Source organism: Esox lucius, chromosome 9, assembly GCF_011004845.1.
Source record: "Esox lucius isolate fEsoLuc1 chromosome 9, fEsoLuc1.pri, whole genome shotgun sequence".
Classification (NCBI taxonomy): domain Eukaryota; kingdom Metazoa; phylum Chordata; class Actinopteri; order Esociformes; family Esocidae; genus Esox; species Esox lucius.
Window position 1 is genome coordinate 17045233 of NC_047577.1, and position 20933 is coordinate 17066165.

Below are 20933 nucleotides of genomic sequence, written 5' to 3' on the forward strand. Positions count from 1 at the left end.
AGTTTGAAACACACAGGAACACCCACGCTTACACCCACTGGACGGGGTGAACCAGACACTGTGTATGAATCTGTCAACAGATCAGTGTCCGACCCGTTATTTCCCTGAGGGGAAACCTGTGCGTAGGGGCATGTGCCACATATAGCTCTCAGACAAGCACGGTGATCAACTTTAAGATAAGGTTCTCCCATAACTCGCCATTAGTTTACTTGCAGGAATATGCAATCCACAGCCGACACATTTCTAATGGTGATGAAGCTAACAAGACTACTCATGAAGCGTTGAGCTATCCCTTTACGTTGATGTTGGGATGAAATATGACGTGGAAAAATAAACGAGTCCACTGCTGTTAATGAAACCCAAGAGGGTTTACCAAGCGCTGTGTGTTCTGCAAAAACAGGAAGCCCACTTCATACTTCATGATTCCTGTCAGTCTGCGCACCAGTGATATCAGACCATCCAGATCGTCCAAAATAAAATAATTTCATCCGAAACAATCCTCCCAAACCTCCTGATGCAACCCTTCACCCGCAGCAAGTGTGTGGTGGAAACGTGTGTAGTATGTGTGTTTATTATGTGTAATGTGTAGTCAGAAACATACTCAGATGGGGTTGCAGATTTGGCCATATCCTGACGGCAAATTAGGTTACTTTTTCACTTGGCCTCTAGCAGCCATATATTGTTTGGTAGCGAGCCACGTGTTAACTGTCGTTGGCTCAGAAGCCAGATGTGTGAGCCAGTATAACTGGGTGATTGTTAGCCTCTCTCTCTGCAGGTTAAGCCATACAATGTTAGCTGGTATCCCAAATGTTTTTTGTCCTTGTTCAAAAGTAGTGCACTACATAGGGAATAGGTGTGGTTTGGGATGTACCTTAGCCGCTCGCGCCCTCTCTCTCTCTCTCTCTCTTCCTCTTTCTCTGCATTCATGGCTTTAGCACTGTAATCACAGGGAGTGGAAGAAAAGACGAAACTTGTCTTCGGTTGCTCTAGTAACTCTAATAAGATCAACAGCTGTTTGGGGGTGGGAGAAAGAAAGGTTTTGACGCCACAATCGCTCCAGCATTAGCCAAATGCTGTTCTTTAAAGGTTAGGTTCAGGATTTTCCCGAAAATCATTTGACATTCTGGATACCGTGTTTTTGCCCCTGTAACCGGTGTTAGGCATTTCGATGTAGTTTTTAGAGTGAATGCTAATTAGTATTTGCATAATTACAAGATGTACACTCCTAGTCAATGCCCTAATGCTAATTGGCAACTTCCTTCCAACTGAATGCTGAGACATAGAAATGGCATCCATTTACGTCTGGGGAAGTAAATAAATTGCTTCATTACCAAAATACTGAACTATCCCTTTAAGGTTTTAGATCAAAGACTCAATGCGCTCAAGGTTACAATGTCTCAGAGTAGATCAGTGAGCATACGGAGGATGAACCATCTTAAATAATATATTGTGAAGTTCTCTGAATGCCTTTTATGTTCTTAGAGATGCATGGTATTCTACTCACATTGGCACACCATGCATGAGCTCTGTAGATGGAAATTCACCAGGCCCTTTGACACTGTACAAACTCATTGCATGTCATTTATGTGTGTCAGACCTGCAACTGCATGAGATTCCAAGGGGATAGCACCACATAATCATAAACGATTTGCTTGCTAGTGGCAGAGCACTTTACAGCAACATAGCACAAGGTGTTATAGAGTAAAGTAGAAAATAGTGTTGTGTGCCATTAGATTAAGAACATATTTAACATAAACGTTTAACTGTTTCGACATTGCTGGGACCCTCTAAGGCAGGTTATGGAACAATAAACTGCTCAGTGACATTGACCGAATGAGGAGAGTCAGGGTCCGCGGGGGGAGCAGGTGTGTTTTAGGAGTCCATAATGGTGCAACAATAAGACACGGTAAACCATGAAGGTATAGGACACACGAAAGAGTAACAGAGACACCACCTCAGATCCTCTTTTCTCAATGACGTAAAACTGTGCCGGCATCCACTGGTGAACCATAAATCTTCGCTCTCAACGCCATTCTCCGGGGATGAGAATGTGGGAACCATGGCCGTTGGCATCAGCTCTTTTTCCCTCTATGTGGATTTTAATCTCATTATTAAGGACTTCTTCAATTATAAGCAGCCTTCCGACTCTCAGGCAGCCAGGTATCTCCTCACTGGAGGGAGGATGGAACCCAGAGCAGTTGTCGAGGTAGCCCGCCCTTTCCTGTTTTGAAGTGTCTTATGGGGACTTGGCCTGTTACAAATTGGTTTTCGGGGACTTGGCTGACTCTGACAACAACGTGGTTTCCAAGGACTCAGTGGGCTTATTCCATTGTGTCTATATAACGAGAAATGAGAAATTACCCAAGCACTGTTAATTAAAGTGGGACCGTATTCTCCATCATGTCATCACGGAGGTTTGATATTCTTCAGGTTCAGGCTCTGTTTACAGACCCCGAATGTCTACATCTTACTCCAATTCTGTGTGGTTTATGTAAAAAAAAAAAACAATAGGGTAAACATTTTTAAATGCCGTATTAGTTCATAATTTGATGGTGTTTCCGCTTGAGCAGCAATATTTCCTGTATGCGGTATCTGTGATATTGTCTGGGTGCATCTGTTGCACTTACATTTTTTAACAGGTGTTATGCTCTGCACCTTGTCTGAAGTGTAATTCGATTGATCCAGAGTTTTGTGTAACACCAGGTAACATGATGTTGTTATTGATGCGTATAACCGTTCTCACAAACACGTGCCTGACAACATTATATCTTGCTGTCAGTGTGCTAATTTGAATATCAAAAGCCGCCTTTTGTGTCTGGTTGAAATATTTCCTGTAGCTTTGAAGGGATGGGAAAAGACACTTGACATTCTTCCCCCTTTTCTCAAGGAGCTTGGTCTCTATAAGACAAAGCTGACAAGCTGCTGTACTCACGTCTCACTTTGATTGTTATCAAGTGTGTACTCATCACGTCACTCTCATGCCACTCCAGTGAATGGCCTTAGGCTATATTTCAGATATGCAAATTAAACGGCTTTTTTATTGTTAAGAAAAATATGTGAATGCCCTGTTTTTGTCCCCAATTTTGTAATGTCCACGTAATGCCTTACCTCATAGCAGATATTTCACGCGGGTTCTGGAGACTACATGAATGCGACGTGTCCTGTAATGCCCATCTCACTATTCTGCTTTTCAAACTTAACTAGAAAATATTTTATGCCAGCTGCGTACCTGTGTGAGAGCGCATTATTTTGCCAACAACTATAATAACATTTGTAGAATAAGAAAATGAACCATTTATTTGCTTCGTACAATTAGACATAGCCTACTATGTGTAGCATGCGTTATTGATCGCAATAGGTTGTTCAATTGCGACTTGTGTTTTGGAGACTTCGTTGTGCAGAGGCAATGTTGCTAAAATTTAGTTGCTATACCAATGTGCTATTCTGGAACCAACTAAATCCATTTTGTTCAAATATGTTTTAATGGAATAACAAACAAAAAAACTTTAACAAATATTTTATTACATGCATCCACATGAGCACTACAATAGGCGAGCAGATGGAGAGGCAACCTGGTCTCAGGAACCTACGTAAACTATTTAACGAAAATCCATGGCACCCGATTTCGTATGATGTGACGTTACGTTAAGTTACATTACAATGCGCCACCAAAATGTATGATACATTACAAAAGTATTCAAAGGTAACATATCTTACAAATGGTATTACACCATATCAAATGTTACGAGTGCTATTAAAATGTAAAATAACATACGAACGCCAGACAAACGTATGATATTTTACGAACACTTTAAAAAAATATTTTTTAACAGGACGTAAGACCTGTGTTTGGAACCGGCAAAATTTGGATTAGAAATCCAGTTGCCTTACCCACTGACCTACAATAGACATGAGGATATTGGATGAGTAACAGCAATAGCAAGGTCACTAGTATATGTTATAAAAGCATTTTATCATTAATGTTACAGCACTAGGGTTAGGGTTAAGGTTAGATTTCACAGCACCGGGGTTCATGTTAGGGTTTGGGTTAACATTAGTTATCACAGCACTGGGGTTTGGGTTAGGATTACAAAGAAAATCACTTCAAACATATTTATGTTGTGACAACACCACTTGCCAAGACTCGTTAAAGGTTCCTCATTGGAGCAGTGGGTAGTGTGCCTGTCTTGCTTGCGTAAGGTTGCCGGTTTGAACCATGGTTGCTGCTCGCCCCCCTATTCTGACCCCCCAACATTATTTTCCTGCACGTAATATATCTTACGAAATCCCCCGCCTCAAATTTACATAAAATAGTCAATGTCATCCTTCTGAGACCAGGTTGCAAGAGTAGGCTTGGGAGTGGATTAAAATTAATCAATGGTGCCAAAATATCCAGTGTTTTTAAAAGTAGATAATGTGTTCCTCAGAATATATTGAAATCTTTCTAAAAACATTTTTTCCCCCTAAAATATCAAGGTCATTTTGTGTCCCCAAACAAGACTATTAGAAATACAATTTTGTTGAAGTGTGGTCGTTCCTTCTAGAGATTCCGAGATAATCAACGTAGGCTCTTCATCTCTTAGACTATCCAGTGCCCCAGAAAGGATAAAAGTTAGACCAGAAGATGCACCGATTGGGGTGAAGGGCAAAGCATTGCAGCTGTTTGCTCACGAAAGCGAAGAGCGAATGTCTCCTACTGAGTGGGTGAGTGAGTGGCTGACTGCCCTTTGTTAAATAGCGACGAGGTTGGAGACTGTGACTACCAAGCCAGAAATCATGAGTTCGAGCCACTCTTAATTAGGATTTGTTCAGGATTGACAAAAGCTTCACTGGCTACACTTCAGGAGCTACGTTATAGTGAGCCTAAGCGTAAAATGAAACTGTTTAGGGTTATATCTTGACTATTTCTGGTGGATTTTCGAAGTACACATCCGGACAGTAAAAGAGTAGGGGTTTCCACGATTCTCTTGTCTTTTCACTTGTAGAAAAAGTAATTTAGTCACATATATTGATAGTTATTGTATCAATATAATTCACGAATGAAAGGAAAAACTAACATTGTTGTGCCATGAAATGTAATAGCTTTGGCAATTTAATGTTCATCTTCAGTCTCACTAGCAATTGCTAAATTCTTATGAATATTCCAATTAGTAAGTTAATATATACTAGTAAGCCTATTACTGGCTAATAAGCTGTTAAAACAGCCAGTGGCAAAAACCATACAGTTTGTAGATGCTTTTTGTGGTGGAGGTAAACTTAATAAGGAACGTTTGTCAATTTAACACAATGCTTAATGGTGTCTAGTGAAATATTCACATTTGGCGTGATGATAATGCATGACAAAATTATCTAATGTTGAGACACTATACCCGGCACTAGTTTTGCTCCGTGGTATAGTGGTTAAAGACAGACTTTCACCTAGAATACTAAGGTTCAAATCCAGTGAGGGCAGCAACGTTCATATATTCTAATCACAAGCTGGCTGAAGTTCGCTTGTCCTGTTCTTTTTCTGGTCTCTTGATTATTTTGGTCTGTAGTTTTGCCAGTGTCAAAGAAATTGGGTTAGTGCTCTTGAGACTACTTAAATCTGTACTGGCATTGCTTTCAAGCAATGGATGAATACACAGACTGGATCTGAAATACAAGCTGTTTTTCATATTATTCCTCAACAGGTAAGCTATCCATAAGTAACAAGCTAACTATCTAGCTAGTATGCTACCCTTACAGTACATCTCTGCACGGTGCTAATTAGGACACATACAAAATACTTTTGTTCCCTTGGTTTCAGTTATAATGCAGGCAGGATAAGCCATAAAAATGGGAATTCCAAACCAAATGTTCTAGCTAGCTAGCTTTTCTATAGTTTCCTGCTAAGGCTATCTAGAGTGTTTAATATATATTTTTCTTTCATACCCCTTAGATAGCTTAACTTACGAATTTCTCCTTTAAACTGTATGAGATTGAAATGCTGGATTGAGGCTTTGTTGCACTTAGGAAATGTTATCCATTTTAACAAGGAGTAACACAAGAAACGGATACATTACAAGTGGTCATGGGCCATGAAACAAGTTTTAATAAAGCAAACAGAGTTGGTGAGGGCAAAATCCAAACGGAAAGACAACTCGCTCTTCAGGGGTGGTTGCGTTGTCTGTCGGGTGGCCTCCCAGTTGCGCTTTGAGAGGAACTAGCATCGGCTGCCTCCATCTGTCTTCCTCTTCATTGGGGGCAGGGCAGCATGACTTGGCATGTCTTCAATCCCAGGGGACCTCTCACTAGGTCCTTATGGGAGGCACCTGTGCAGGAGCGTGGCTTACCCTGCTGGCTGCCTCCATACATTTAATTGATTACTGTTACTCTTGTGTACTACTCAAAAAAAATTAATTCCGGTACCCTAACAGCAGTCAGGGTACCGTTGGCTAGCATGTGGCGGTCTGTGCGACCCTCCAAAGATATGCCTCCCTAGGCCATCACTGACCCACCACCAAACCAGTCATGTTGGATGATGTTGCAGGCAGTATAGCGTTCACCACAACATCTCCAGACTCTTTCACGTCTGTCACATGTGCTCAGTGTGAACCTGCTCTCACCTGTGAAGAGAACAGGGAGCCAATGGTGGACCTGCCAATTCTAGTGTTCTCTGGTGAATGCCAATCGAGCTGCACAGTGCTGGGCTGTGAGCACAGGTCCCACTTGAGGACGTCAGGCCCAAATGCCACCCTCATGGAGTCTGTTTCTGACACCATATTCAACAAACATTCAACGAGTCAGTCTATCTGCATTGGCTCGCATTCTCAAGCGAAACCAAATCAGAATGAAACAACTTTATAAGGTGCCATTTGAGAGAAACTCTCAAAGAAACCAAGAGATCAGACGAGCATATGTGGATGTAAGTACAATATTGACTGCAGTACACTACACACAACATTGTTTCCCAGTGTACTGGATAACACCATATTGACAGATTTTTATTCTTTCTTTTCAGGGAGTACTGGAAATGGATGCTCATGCAATCCCACATGAGCTCATCTTTATAGATGAGGCTGGGTTCAACCTAGCAAAGACCAGAAGAAGGAGGAGAAACGTCATTGGCCACAGAGCCATTATTGATGTTCCTGGCCAACATGTTGGGAACATCACAATACACACTGTCATGCCAACCTTGGACCATACAACATATTCTCACATTTCTGGACAGACTCCACAACATTATCATACCACCAGAGCATATGAATGATGCATACCATCCAAGAAACCGATACGTTGTAGTATGGGACAACGTGAGCTCTCATCGTGCAGCCCCAGTCCAAAAGTGGTTTGCTGACCACCCACCATTTCTCGTACAATACCTCCCACCATACTCACCATATCTGAACCCCATAGAATAGTTATTTTCTTCTATGGGTATCTGACCGGCAGCCCTTTGTGCGCATGCCTCTTGTGCAGGCTATGGAAGATGCATGTGATGAGATTGATGTGGGTTCGACTCAGGGATGGATTAAGCACTCAAGGTGCTTCTTCCCTTGATGTCTGGTAAGGGAAGATATTGCCTGTGATGTGGACGAGGTATGTGTATGTATCTGCAAATATTTCTGTGCATGTGAACAATCTGAAGAATATTCTACAATTTGAACTATTTTAGTATTATGGCAAAGCATACTAAAGATTAGTTCTTTTCATTATGCCCAACAGTGTGTAGTTGGTTAGACAATAATCTGGTAATATGTGTGCCATTTCATGCAAAAGTTTGATTTTGATACTTCTATATGTAATTTTGATTGCAGTGCTTCATTTTGCGGGATATATGAGGTATTTTGCAATTTGGGTGTGTGGTTTTATGAATTGTGTTAAGTATTTTGATAAAACCAGTCTAGTTTGCAAAATTGTGTTTTAGCAATTGGAAAAAACTGTACATGTATCTGCACTGATTTCATGTAAATAAATCTCTTCCTATTGCCCACACCTATTCAGTGAGTGTGTGTGTATGTGTGCGTATGGGGTGTGTATGGTGTGTGTGTGTATGTATGTATGGTGTGTGCATGTGTGCATGGTGTGTGTGTGTGCATGATGTGTGTATATGGTGTGTGTGTATTGTGTGTATGTATGGTGTGTGTGTATGGTGTTTGTATAGTGTGTATTTATGGTGTGTGTGTGTGTGTCTGTATAGTGTGGGTGTATATGATGTGTGTGTGTGTGTATATGATGTGTGTGTGTGCGTGTGTATGGTGTGTGTGTGTGTGTATGGTGTGCGGACTGGATATTGTGAGTGAATGTGAACACGTGGCTGGTGTCCAGTGGGGCAGAAACCTGAGAATAGTCTGCCTGCAATCTTCTGGCTCCAAAAGTGTGTGTCTAAAAATAGACCCACGCTCAACAACGGTGACATCACACCATTTCATCCTGAAGTAGTACTAAAACCCATTCTAGGACCCTCTTCTCCTTTTGCCAAATGACTAGTGACTTCAGATCAATTGACATTACAACCAGAGCGCTCTTTAACTCAAGGTCAAGATCAGCCTGCCCTCTCTTCCTACGGCTCTCTACGTCCCCTCTCTCATGCTATCTATTTCAAGTCCTTCATCCATTCAGTGTCACAGCTTAAATAACCCAGTCATGCTAAGTTAAACGTCATCTATGGGTGGGTTTTACACCCATTCATCTGACTCACACACACTCACAGGATGGAGTGTTTTCCTGGTCCTACACTCCCATTGATTGGAGCATCATCTTAAATGTACACATTGGTCAGGCATAAAAGGCCAATATGGGAGTGTTGTTGGTCATGAATTAATGCCCTGTCTAAGCAGTTATTGATGAATGTGTCTATTGAGGCCAATACAGATGATGGTGGAATTACATTGATTAAAGGATTACATTCATTTAGTTGTCAAGTGAACACAGGGTGCAGCTGAAATTTTACATTTGCTCTTAACCCGACCGTTCCAGAATTGGAGAGATTTGGATTGCAGCCACATTAGGAACCTGGGCTTCAGTGTGGGTTAATTTCTTTGTCAAGGACAGAACCGCACTTTTTTTCCCTTTTAGCACGCAAGAAATTGTCAGCCCTTTGGTTAAGCCTTACTGGCACGATGTTCTGACCTTTTGGCCATTTACCGCCCATCTGGGGCTAACAGCAGATCTCTTAAAGCAAATTATGCTTAAAGGTCATCCCTTAGTTAAAAAAGACATTGCTGCTGCGTTGCCATTTATGTCAGGGTCTTGTCTTGTCTCCTGACTCCACCTTAAACAGAAGAATGTTAATATTACCTTTTGAGGCTTAACTCTCTCTAAGCCTATTTTACCTGTCACCCCCCTGAGTGAGGGAGATGATGAGAGATCTGTCTAGCTATCTCTGTCTTCAGAATGATGCATTATCGCCTCTTCTGAGGACAACCCCTGATGAAGACCTCATATAAAATATAAACACATCAGCCATTATTGCGCAAAGTTTTGAGATACTTCTAAGTTGATGCGTGTGATTTATGGCCGTATCAACCTTGAATGTGAGTTATGAGCTCCGAAGCTGCCGGGGGACTGTCAGTGAACATGGTCGCACTTGGAGAAAATACTGATGATAAAAATAATGCTGAGGAATGCAAAGCATTAATCATGACTTCTCTGTATTTATTGATGGTCTGTGGGCTCGGCAGCCACACTGTGCCAACAAGCATAATTAAATCTTGACTCTGAAACTAGTGTTGTTCAGCCTTTCACAAATTTGTTTAATGTGCAACCTTTCCAACTTCATCGGATGACCTCAAATGAGATGCTAATTGACTTGGAATGGTGGCTTTTGCTATGTAGTGAGAGGCTTTGGTTTGTACCAGGCTTCTATTGTTATTTTATTTGATTGAAGACACTGACAGTCACAGTTTCATACCAAGTAATGCTGAGGGAGGAGGCCGTTGGATAATTCTCATAATGGCATCTGTATGTATCTTCATGTGACTCAGAACTAAGTGGGGTGGGTCAATGCCCCATTATGGCTCTTCGGTCTCCAGTTTCCTGCCTGAGAGGACCCACTGTTATCATTCACTTAAAGGATCATATGATGCTGATTTTCAGGCTTCCTGGTAAAACAAACCTCTCCACATCCTACTTGAAACCACTCTGATCCATCTCTCTCTCTGTTTTTCTCTGTCTCTTTCTGCCATTCTCAGCTCTGTCTTGTCTTGCATGGGTTTTTGGCTCTGCCAGTCTTGTTGTAATCAGTCCTTAGGGAGGGGAGTTTTGGGCTTTTCTTCCCCCATGTCTGATTTGGCTCTGGGAACAGCTCCAGTTTGCAGATTAAGTCCAGTTGATCATCTTGTCACCATGCTCCCAATTTAAAAGAAGAGGGGTTTGCGTGTGTGTCTTAGTGTCTGTGTAGGTGTGTGTGTATTAGAGAGACTGAGATGGAGAGGAAGAGAGGAAGAGAGAGGGACAGAGAGAGAGAAGGAGAGAGTGTGCATGTGTGTGTGTGTGTGTGACCCTCTGCTGTTTCAGTGTGTCAACCTCCATCACACTTTAGGAGACTGGATTGGTTTACCATTGATGCTGGACACTGGGACATGAGAGATAGATTCAGCTTTATACAGATACAGACAGGATGGCTGTACCATGGTTTTGTTTCTGGCTATCTCAAAGGGCCACCATACTACACTGGCAAATGTATTTCAGTGTCAATGTTTTGTACAGTTTCCATGTTTTCTAATGATCTGAGTGGACCGCTCTGTGGCAGTGCCTGTTTAGCTTTTTTGGTAGGTAACTCTCCACCAATAAGATGAAAAACTAATATATTGGTCTGGTTAAACAGGGAACTGACTGAGATGTTGGAAGAGCCCATCTGCCTTAGCTAATCTCCATTACATCCCCTCTATTGCACAGTCTAGATTGCATGAACAAATTGTTGTTGATTACAGTAAATAAGGCAACAAATGAAAACCAACTATTGCAAAATGTTTTGCTACTATGGATCCTGATAACTACGACTATGTTGTGTTTAATTTACTCATAGCAAATAGGTGCTTAAATATGTAGTCACTCACTACAACTACTTCACTCAAATCCCATTTGTCTCAGCAGAGTCCAAAATAAGTTTCATTTTTGTCACAGGGACAGATGGGTGGGTGTTCTTTCTTCTTCAGTGTCTCTACTAAAACCCTAAACTCCTGCTGTGTGAGGAATGAGTGCAAAAGACAGACTGCAGAGCATCTTAAGGACAAATAGAGGCAGCTGATTACTGTGTGAATTCCCTTGTTCAGTGGAAACAAGCAGTTAGAACTGAAAGGTACAATTCAGCAAACATTTTGTCAGCAGGGTACCCTTGAAAGTAAGTTACAACGGACAAACATCCCAACTCCCCTCCCTACTTTTCTTTGGTTAAACCATTTTATGTGCTTTGTTTCTACAGAAAATAGATTTAGGGTAAGAAAGGGCAACCTATGAATCTTATTCTTTAAAGTAGTGCATTTCTTCCTGCAAAAATCTACTTAAAAATCTACTTATAATATATATATATAATTGCAGAGTGACCTTGGAATAGTTATACTACTAAGGATAGTAAAACATTATAGCACTTCCACAGCATAAAACAAAGAAACTTCATGTTTATAATTGACAGGTCAGACAACTGAGTCTTTGAAAATGGAAAGGATCAGGTCATGGCTTAAGAGGAGAGAGGTAGGCAGAGGAATGGTAGATGATGGTGATGGAGTTTGCCTATGTTGTAGAGGAAGTTTGGGATCAGCTTGGTGATACATCAGCAACTTGCATTGCAATTGTGGGATCTCATTGAGACACCCCAACTGTATGCAATATTTATGAATTGACTTTTATTCTGTTTTGATTAAAGGGAAGGGACTGCCACCATGGTGACGTTTCAGTCCCGCCCTGTGTCCTACAGTGCATTGTGGGTCTACCCCAAGATGGCGGCGCCCTTGTTGAAGTGCTGAAAAAGTATCTCCCTGGATACATTTTGGGATTTTTTAAATACATTTCACGGCTACTAGTTTACACGATTAGCCACGGCGACAACGCGGTTGTGTCAGAAGACCCTACAACTAGCGTCATTGACACCACGAGCCTGACAGCGCGTGGAGTGGTTGTGGCAAAGTGTCCGTGTGAAGATGGGCCTCGTCTCGAGCCCCTTCCCATAGCGAAGAGCCGCGGTGGGGAGAGCAACCGCAGATTTCCTTGCAAACATATACCGGTTGAAATTGGACCTGTCGGGTTTGACATTGTTTACAAATTGTGGACGTTACCGTACAATTTTCTTACAAGAATTGTCTGTGCGACAGCGTCTATCATAGTCAGGAGACGGAGAGGTTTCCAAGCTCGTATCGAAGAGGATTCTAGTGACGCGCCAAGGTCTGTACGTTGCACGCATAAGCGAAAAGCGCCATTTCTACACCTTTGTTGCACTTTACCAATATTTTTTTAAATGTTGAATTAACTAACTTTTGAATCCTCAAAAAACATGAAGCATGGGCAGTTTAGACGTACGTTAGGAAGTCGGTTAATGACTGCAACTGCAGTTGAATAGCCACGAGCTAACCTGTCAAACTCTCTAGTACTAGTATGTCTACGCGCAAGCTTGGTTCCATTCGGCTTGATATGTTCTGCAGATTTGCAATATTATCTTAACATGGTATTCATTTTCTTTTAGAAAAGAACGTATGATATTGTGCCCACATAACTGTCATAGCTAGTTAGCTAGGCTAGCTAGCTGTCTAATTAAAAGGGAATGTAGTGCTGAGACGTCAATACGTAACCTGTCAGACATGTGCCAAAGATTGCTATATCTACTCGTTTTTAACTCCCTTGCGAAATATAAGTAGTCTGAATGTTAGGGGTTAAAGGGATTCGAAAAGAAGTAAAGCCTTATTTTTACGTCTAGGACCTGAAAACATGAAATTACGATAAATTCCAGAATTCTTTCGATTTGGGGATCACCGTGTATCAGGAACAGTTGCCATTTCGGTGTACGCCTCTAAAATAACACAGGTGTGCTTGATCGTGTATATTCTGTTGTAGGAAGTAATTAAAGTGAAATATTAAATACAAATTGCCATCATGTTACTGTATCTTATGTTTTTTTCAATGAAATCTGGCCACAGTGTATTCAAAACATTTGAAATAATAACAATCAAAACATACCCACCGTCAGTATATTTCCTGAACTGAGTTACGGAACATTGTATGGGTCCTTGCGTGTCTGAATTAACCCGTGAAATATGTGTTACGTACATGTAAATATATTTTGATTATTTGATTATAGCACCCACCTAACAACAATGACCAGAAACCTGTCATTTTTGTTTTCTGATTAATGATTTACAGTGGTTCCCAACTAGTGGTACTAGAAGACCCAGGAGACCACAGGCTTGCTGGTCAAATGTGTGGGGGACTAATTTCTAGTTCAATCTGCTGAACACTTCATAGATTAATGTTTAATAGATGAAGCAGTCCCAGAGCTTTGGGAAGGGAGGCCGGGTCTGCCTTTTCATGTAGTGGCAGGTGAGCGAGGCACAACTTTAATGGCATCATGGCAATTGCACAAATGAATACCTGTGGCATAAATGACTAGAGGTAGTGTATTGACGTTCCATTATAGTGTAACCACTACTTGGCACCTCTTAAAAGTCCTAGAGTCCTTAAAATAGTTCCTCTGCCACCACCTCTGTCTGTTGTCTTTTTGTTAACTTTTTAGATTTTATATTTAGTTGTGTAGGCTTCTGTCCGTTACTGACCTTTGATGGTTACTAATTCATTGGGTAGAATGCACTTACTGCTAAACTGTGTGGTGATTTCACCATGCTTTTAAAAATGCATGCATTATTTTAAATGAGTGCGCTTTTGGTAAGTCGTTCTATATGAAAGCACCTGCTTAATCTCAAAAATTTAAAATGTTGTCACGTTAGGTCTTTAATCTTTATTTAATTAAACAAATATTTTTTAGTATTTTTTTTTCTATACTTTTCTTCAAGAAAATTGGCAAAGTGACAACATTTAGGAAATCTCAATGGGGAGATGGTCATGGGTCCATCTCAGTCATTGATATAACATGGATTAACGCCAGATTCTGTGATGAACTAACTGTTTTGTATGTCTGCCATGATTTTAAACCCGGTGTAAGAGCTTGCACGTGGACTAACAAAACTGTCAGTACTTAGAATACCTATTTCTTATTTCTCTCTTTGTCTTTCAGTTAGTTAAATATGTTCATCATCAATTTGCCCCCTTTTAGTACTGCTTTCCAAGGCAGAGGGACTCTTTGTATATTTGTCCACATGTGAAGAGATAAGCAAGTCCTATATTGATTTTGGAAAAATACATCTCAGAGTTAAGGCTGGTCTAAAAATGTTTTAGTTTTTTTCATTACATACATAACAGTGAATAAATTGGTTAAAAATATGTTTGGTCAATTTGGTTAGTTACTGAAGTTTCTAAAACAACAATGTTTCCTACGCACCAAATGTTTCCTACACAACTTTAGGTTATCTTGTGGCCAAATTCATATAACGGTCAAGAATAAGTAATTGTTATATTTGAGCTGGCATGAAATAAATCATAATAATGGGGTTGGTGTGTTCTTCTACAAGAGTAGGATTCCCTCATTGGCAATTCCTAACACCATTTAGTCTTTAACTCTGTGAAAGCCACCCCCAAAGGGCTGATTAGTCTGATGAATAGTTATCTTAGCCATGTTGATAATCAGTCTTTCCAGTTATCTGACTTGATGGTGTTTGCTTGCTTGAGAACTTGTTGTAACATACATGAGAGAATTTTTCCATTAAACAAAACATGTAGTTGAATTCCAGTAGTTTGCATTCAACTACAGTATAAGATTTGCCAACTTTGACGCTAAGGGCCCGATCCATCCCTACTGTAGTGAATACTTAGCTAACAGGCATTGCTTGGCTGTAAACATACTCCACGAAAACAAGTAGCCCACCTGATTAGTGACGCTAACGTTCATTAATACACAACTCAACCAGACATTCAAGACAAACAATTCTTAACTTTGACAATGCGACTCGTGCCATGAAGCATAAAATGAGCCTGTGTATCGTCATCCATTATTCCAAGGTCATTTACAGGAGGTATTTGTTCATCTCTTCCATATATACCTGGCAGCTGAACTCTCATCATTACCCCGCCACGGGTAGTGACAGGCTTTGTCATTCCGTTTGTTTTGGGGTTACTGTGCTTCTCACGTACCACCAGGGAGCCTGCTGCTGGTGTCCGTTTTCAGGCATCAGTGGTGTATGTGGATGCCAGATTGTTGATTTCCATGGCGTTTATGATTGGTGGTTTACCTATGGGGGGAGTCCTATAACCAGATTAGTATTCATTCCTCGTTATTATATTGCACAGAAAAAGGTACTTTACATAAAAACAACATCAGATTGATCAGAGAGACAGTGTCAACATTGTTAATGTTGTAAATCATTACTGTAGCTGGCAATTTTTTTTTTTTTTTATATCTACATGGGCTTACAGAGGCCCATTCTCAGTAAGCATCAGTCCTGTGTTCCAATGGAATGTCGTGTTTCAAGTTGATTATTTTAAAAGGCCAAGTGATCATTAGAAAACCCTTAATTTTATATTAGCATCGCTGAAAACAATAAAACTGTCCTTTAGACTAGTTGGGTATCTGGAGCTTCTGCAATTTTGGATTTGATTACAGGCTGAAAATGTCCAGAGACACATACGTCTTCTGAAACTTGTCAGTCTTTTCTTGTTCTGAAGATAATGGAGTGGCCAGCACAGTCACCAGGTCTCAAACCTATTGACCTGTTGTGGGAACAGCTTGACCGTATAGTATGTAAGAAGTGGCCATCAAGCCAATCCAACTTGTGGGAGGTGCTTCATGAAGCATGGGGTGAAATCTCTTCAGATTACCTCAACAAATTGACTAAAATAACAAGAACACCAAATGTCTGCAAGGCTGTAATTGCTGCAAATTGAGGACTCTGACAAAAGCAAAGTTTGACAGACACAATTATTATTTCAGTTAAAAATAATTATTTCCAACTTTGGCAATGACTATTTCCTATACATTTTGCTACATTTTCTATTAAAACTAATTTAATGTATGTTGTCATAGAAAACAAGGACATTTTTAAGACACCCCAAATTTTTTTACGGGAGTGTATATTGGTCCCTTCCTGTTTTGTTCTGTTTGGCAAAACAGGAGCCCCATCTGCATTGCTTATCAAGTCAGACAAATGTGGGTCTGAAATAAGATTGTATCTTGCAGATGCATATTCCGATTTTTTTCCACGCATCCCAAATGTTACTCAATACATACTTCAATCTATCTGTTTCCTCCCTTCAGATAATCATACTTTCTGTAACATTGCTCTCAACCTAAACCTCTCTTTCTCAGGGCCCTCATGAAAATGGACTTGGAGCTGCTGCACTCGCCAGCCGTGGGCCCGGCTGAGGAGGAGGAAGCGGACATGAGCGACTGGAACCTCCCTCTGGCCTTCATGAAGAAACGCCACTCTGAGAAGATCGAGGGCTCCAAGGCTCTGGCCCAGAGCTGGAGGATGAAGGACAGGGTAAGGGGCTGCAGGGGCTTTACTTTATCCAGCGGTTTCCTTTATTTTTCCTGGCTAAAATGTGCTCCGTCCCGTTGTGTATGGTTCCAAGTAACAGTGGGCGTCGTTCATCTTTGAAAGTAGTGTTGAACTGTGAACAACAGAGGTATGTAACGGAGCACCAATCACATCTCTCTTACCTGGAAATGATGGTTACTTTCTTGCAGTCTTTAGATCTGCCATTTGAAACAGGTTCTTGTCTGATTATTTTTTAATTTCCTTTAATGTCAATGTCCCATTTGATAGAAGAAGGCCTACTTGATAATTGGGTTTTGCTTCCATACTTTAATCAAGGTTGCTGTTGAACTATGCATACGCTTTGCCTGTAGAAATGTTTATTCTAATGAGCCTTTTGCTAATAAGATTGTCCATGGTCTACTGCTTTGTAAAAGACATTTGTTCTACAAGGAACTTGTGCATTAAACACAGTAAAGGTCAGCTTTTAGCCTTTACCATTCTTCGTTCTGTTGAGATGTGCTTCAGGCCAACCCTGTGCTTTGACAAGGGGATTTCACAGCTACAATCTAGTGAATGGTGACAGTGGGCCCTTTGTTTCAGTTTCCCCTGCCAGGTATGATATGGAAGATATCTTTTGATCCCTACAGCGGTAACGGTATCTACTCACCTGATTATTTCGTTGGTTCTCTTAGGATGGGCTGTGGAATAAATAATGCCAAGTGGCAGCTTCCCGTGCATTACTCTGGCTGAGTTAGTGCACCTATTGGCTAGACATTCACCAAAATGAAATTCTGGCACCCTTTCCTCCATTATGGCATAGAATTAGTGTGCCTACCCTGTGCTTATGTGCAGTCTGGCTGCAGGCACTAAATTATATTTTTACCATTAAACATTAATCCTCATATTCATTGGTAATGCGGGAGTGTTTCCTGGGGGTAAGACAAAGGAAAGCATTTCTAACCGCTGTAGAAATGTTTCCTGAATCATGTTGGCTGCTTTATGTGACATTGTTTTTAATCAATTTACATAATGAATTCAGTGTAATTGTTTTATTAGGTGTCGTCTGCAGTCATAACACTAATTACTATAGGGTGGTTGATGATGATATTGATTGCTAATAATGACAGTTTGGTGTCTTAAGTGGTAAAGCTGTCGTGATGAACATCTTGTCAGGGCTATTGAGTGGCCTACAAATGATGTGCTGCATCATGGGAAATCAGATGGATCACGGCCGGCCGCTAGCTACTGCACTACAGATGCTGGGCCATATTGGACGAGTGTGGGGGCGAGGATGGCTGCCCAATTACAAGGCCCATTGGCCCCGTCCCAGTGGGGATTTCTGATATTGAGTTGTGCCCGTGCAGTGTACTCATGCAGCAAAGCAGGCATGCGTGCGTGTGCCTGCTCCTCTCCTATTGCACGTTTGAGACTGAGAATGATTCCGTACACGCCTCTCAATCTGATTCGTTGGTCTTGTCTGTGCCCGTTTGGCCATATCGGGTGGCTATGTACTGACATTAGGCTTAGTCACACAGGGCATAGATAGCCAACCTCATTTACAAGCACAGGGACGGACGGGCGCGTGGATGCAATGGGTTTCAGTATGAATGTGGTTGTTGAGGATTTCCGACTTCATTTTCTGCCCCCTCCTGATGACCCCGTGTGATCAAGACCCGGGTCAGTGGGTGGGATCAGCCAATTAATTATGGTTTTACTGCAAAACAGAGATTGTCTCGAAGCCCTAATGGGACCGATGATGCTGTCTCTGAACATCTGTGTTACAAATGAAACACTGTTATTAAGCTCGTCGCTAATTGAAATAACTGGTTTCTAAGTCCTTCCCCCACCCCACGTAATTGGAGGCTGTAGAGTGGGGGGAGGGGCTGCAGAGCGGGAGTGTGGGCTCACTGGATGGATGGTTTACACCCGGTCCATTAGCTCCCACCACAAAACATCCAGAGCTGCATGTAGTCAATCCGGGAGAGGGTGTGAGACCTTGTTCCAGCACTTGTTTATACTGTCAAGTTTATTAGCACTCAATACAACTCTCTTTTGGGGATCTGTTCCCCTATGCCATGTCCAGGGTTTGATTCTGGTCACACAAGTCAGCATTTGTCAGCATTTGAAAAATCCAAGTTCTCCCCAATACATGTAGAAGCACAACTAAATTGTTAGGGTAGAGTTTAAAGTGTCACTAGTGCTGACAATTTACAGAGAGCTGAAAACATTCTAGACATAAATGTCTATAAGGGCCTCCAACTTTTTTGGGTGTGAGAACAATTTTATCAATGTGGAACATGGCACAAAACTACACTGCTCAAAGAAATAAAGGGAACACATAATCATCACAGTCTGACACCCAAGTCCGTTAAACTTCAGGGATATCAATCTGTCCAGTTAGGAATCATAAGCGATTGTGAATCTGTTTTGGTGCTAATGAAAGTGACATCAAGGGCTTTGGAGATGCAACAGCTAGACAACCCCCAAAAAGGGAATGGTTTTGCAGATGGTGGCCACAGACAATTGCTCTCTCCTTTTCCTTCCATTTTGCATTTTGCTCGTGTCCTTGTCATTATTGGTAGTATGAGGCGGCACCTGCAGCCCATTTGAGACACAGTAGATATTTGTTTTTGTGTAAACATGCAGATATTGGTAGCTCCAGAGGCCAGCTTCTGAGGCAGTGTGTACCACATTTTCAACAGCCCCCCCCCAGAGTTTTTCAAGTGTGAAGACAATTGTGTCAGAACTGTATCAAGTTTCTGTGCAGTGTGCACTCTTTGAAATGTGTTATGCAAACCAATATAAGTCTATCTAGTGTGTTAATCTCTCTCTTGTAATGTGAACAAGCCCTTGGGTGTGTTCGCCCTCTTCCTCCGCCCTCTTCCTCCGCCCTCTTCCTCCGCCCTCTTCCTCCGCCCTCTTCCTCCGCCCTCTTCCTCCTCTTACTGTTCCTCCTTCTCTCCCTTTGCTTCTTCTCCCTCTGCACATCACTGCGCAAGTAGCCGAACAAACAAATCCCGATGGTTAGCTAGCTACAGCAAGCAGCTGGGTTGTTTCTATTTGATTGACAGTAGGAACTGTCTTGTTAATGACAGCATCCATGTAACAGCACAGTAGCAGTTGTTGAAGACACAAGGCTGTGCGCTATAGTAATGGAAAGAAAGGCTGTCCAATCGCTGCTGTGGGTTCCAACTCATGGTTTAACTCTCTGGCTACACTGCTTAACAATGTTAAAATATATATATTGTAAAGGGAGTCTTTCATTTCAGAGTAATCTCTCTGACAGTGAAAAACGCCACAAACGATCTTCTGTGTGTCCGTGTCTCAGATGTTCACTGACCCATGTGCACACACAGCTGTTGATTCAGCATGTACGACCTGTCCTGACTGTGTCACGTGTTCCAAGAAATGGAAAGGGACCATATGGGCACAGACACCCGCCCTGATGCACATCCTTAACGCTCATAGCTAGCCATATGGTAGTTGTCTATTGTTATTCGTTAACAGTGGCCTTGTCCTAACTGAGGTGTGGCCTGGGGGGTGTAATTCAATGGCCCCCTATAAAGGCCTGTATGACATTACAATAAATCAATATGGCATCGGGCAGAATACTGTAGATGGATGGACCTGGAGGAAAGTGTGCTTTTTTTTTAATACCTTGCTGTCTTAATTAGTAATCCATCATTAATTTAGTCAATACAGGGTTAATTAACTAGGCACAATATTAGTAAAATATGAGTTTCCAAAATCAATGGAACCAACCACCTTTTTCTGGATAAACACAAACAAGTTATGTAACTATTCAGAGGTACCAAGGTTGTTGGATATCTGTACCCATGGGATTGCTGGCCTTCCAAGAATGAATTCTACCCTTCTTTAAAAGCACCCTGCAATATCAAGCATGCTAATTGCTCCACTTTTTCCTGTGAACGCTTCTTCTATCTAGATTAGTACAGTTGTTCGGTCTTGTAAAATACTTCAGGATTATGTACTGTGTAATTGCCATGACAGTCCTCAGTCCTTATCAGATCGATACATTCAAGGGTCATCCCTATGCTGCTGTTGTCTTATTTCTAACTCCTCTTTTGACCAGAGGAAAAATAATGTAAAATGTGTGGATAGTTAAGAAAATAAGTGGTCTAAACCTCTGCAATAATCCCATCAAATGTTTCAAATATTTCGGTCACCTCAGAGCACAGTTTCATCAGTGCAGCAACTAACAACATTTTGATAATTTATTAGTTAATTATGGTTGCAATTTAGTATATAAGCAAATATTCCAGGATTAAGTGCAAGTGTTGTTATATAGTCATTTGCAGCTGGTTTCGCAGACATGGATTAAGCCTAGTCTAGCACAAAAAAATTTAAGTTCAATACAAAAATCCATTGAGC

General features: G+C 41.3%; 1 protein-coding gene across 1 annotated transcript in view; it reads left to right on the plus strand.

Annotated features, from left to right (window-relative positions):
* Window positions 1–11878: 11878 nt before the first annotated feature.
* rptor (regulatory associated protein of MTOR, complex 1) overlaps window positions 11879–20933 on the plus strand; it is a 151395-nt gene continuing 142340 nt past the window's right edge. Inside the window, 2 exon segments of the mRNA XM_029121917.2 lie at window positions 11879–12345; window positions 16370–16544. Of these exon segments, the coding sequence (XP_028977750.2) occupies window positions 16377–16544 (168 nt within the window). The 5' untranslated portion in view covers window positions 11879–12345; window positions 16370–16376.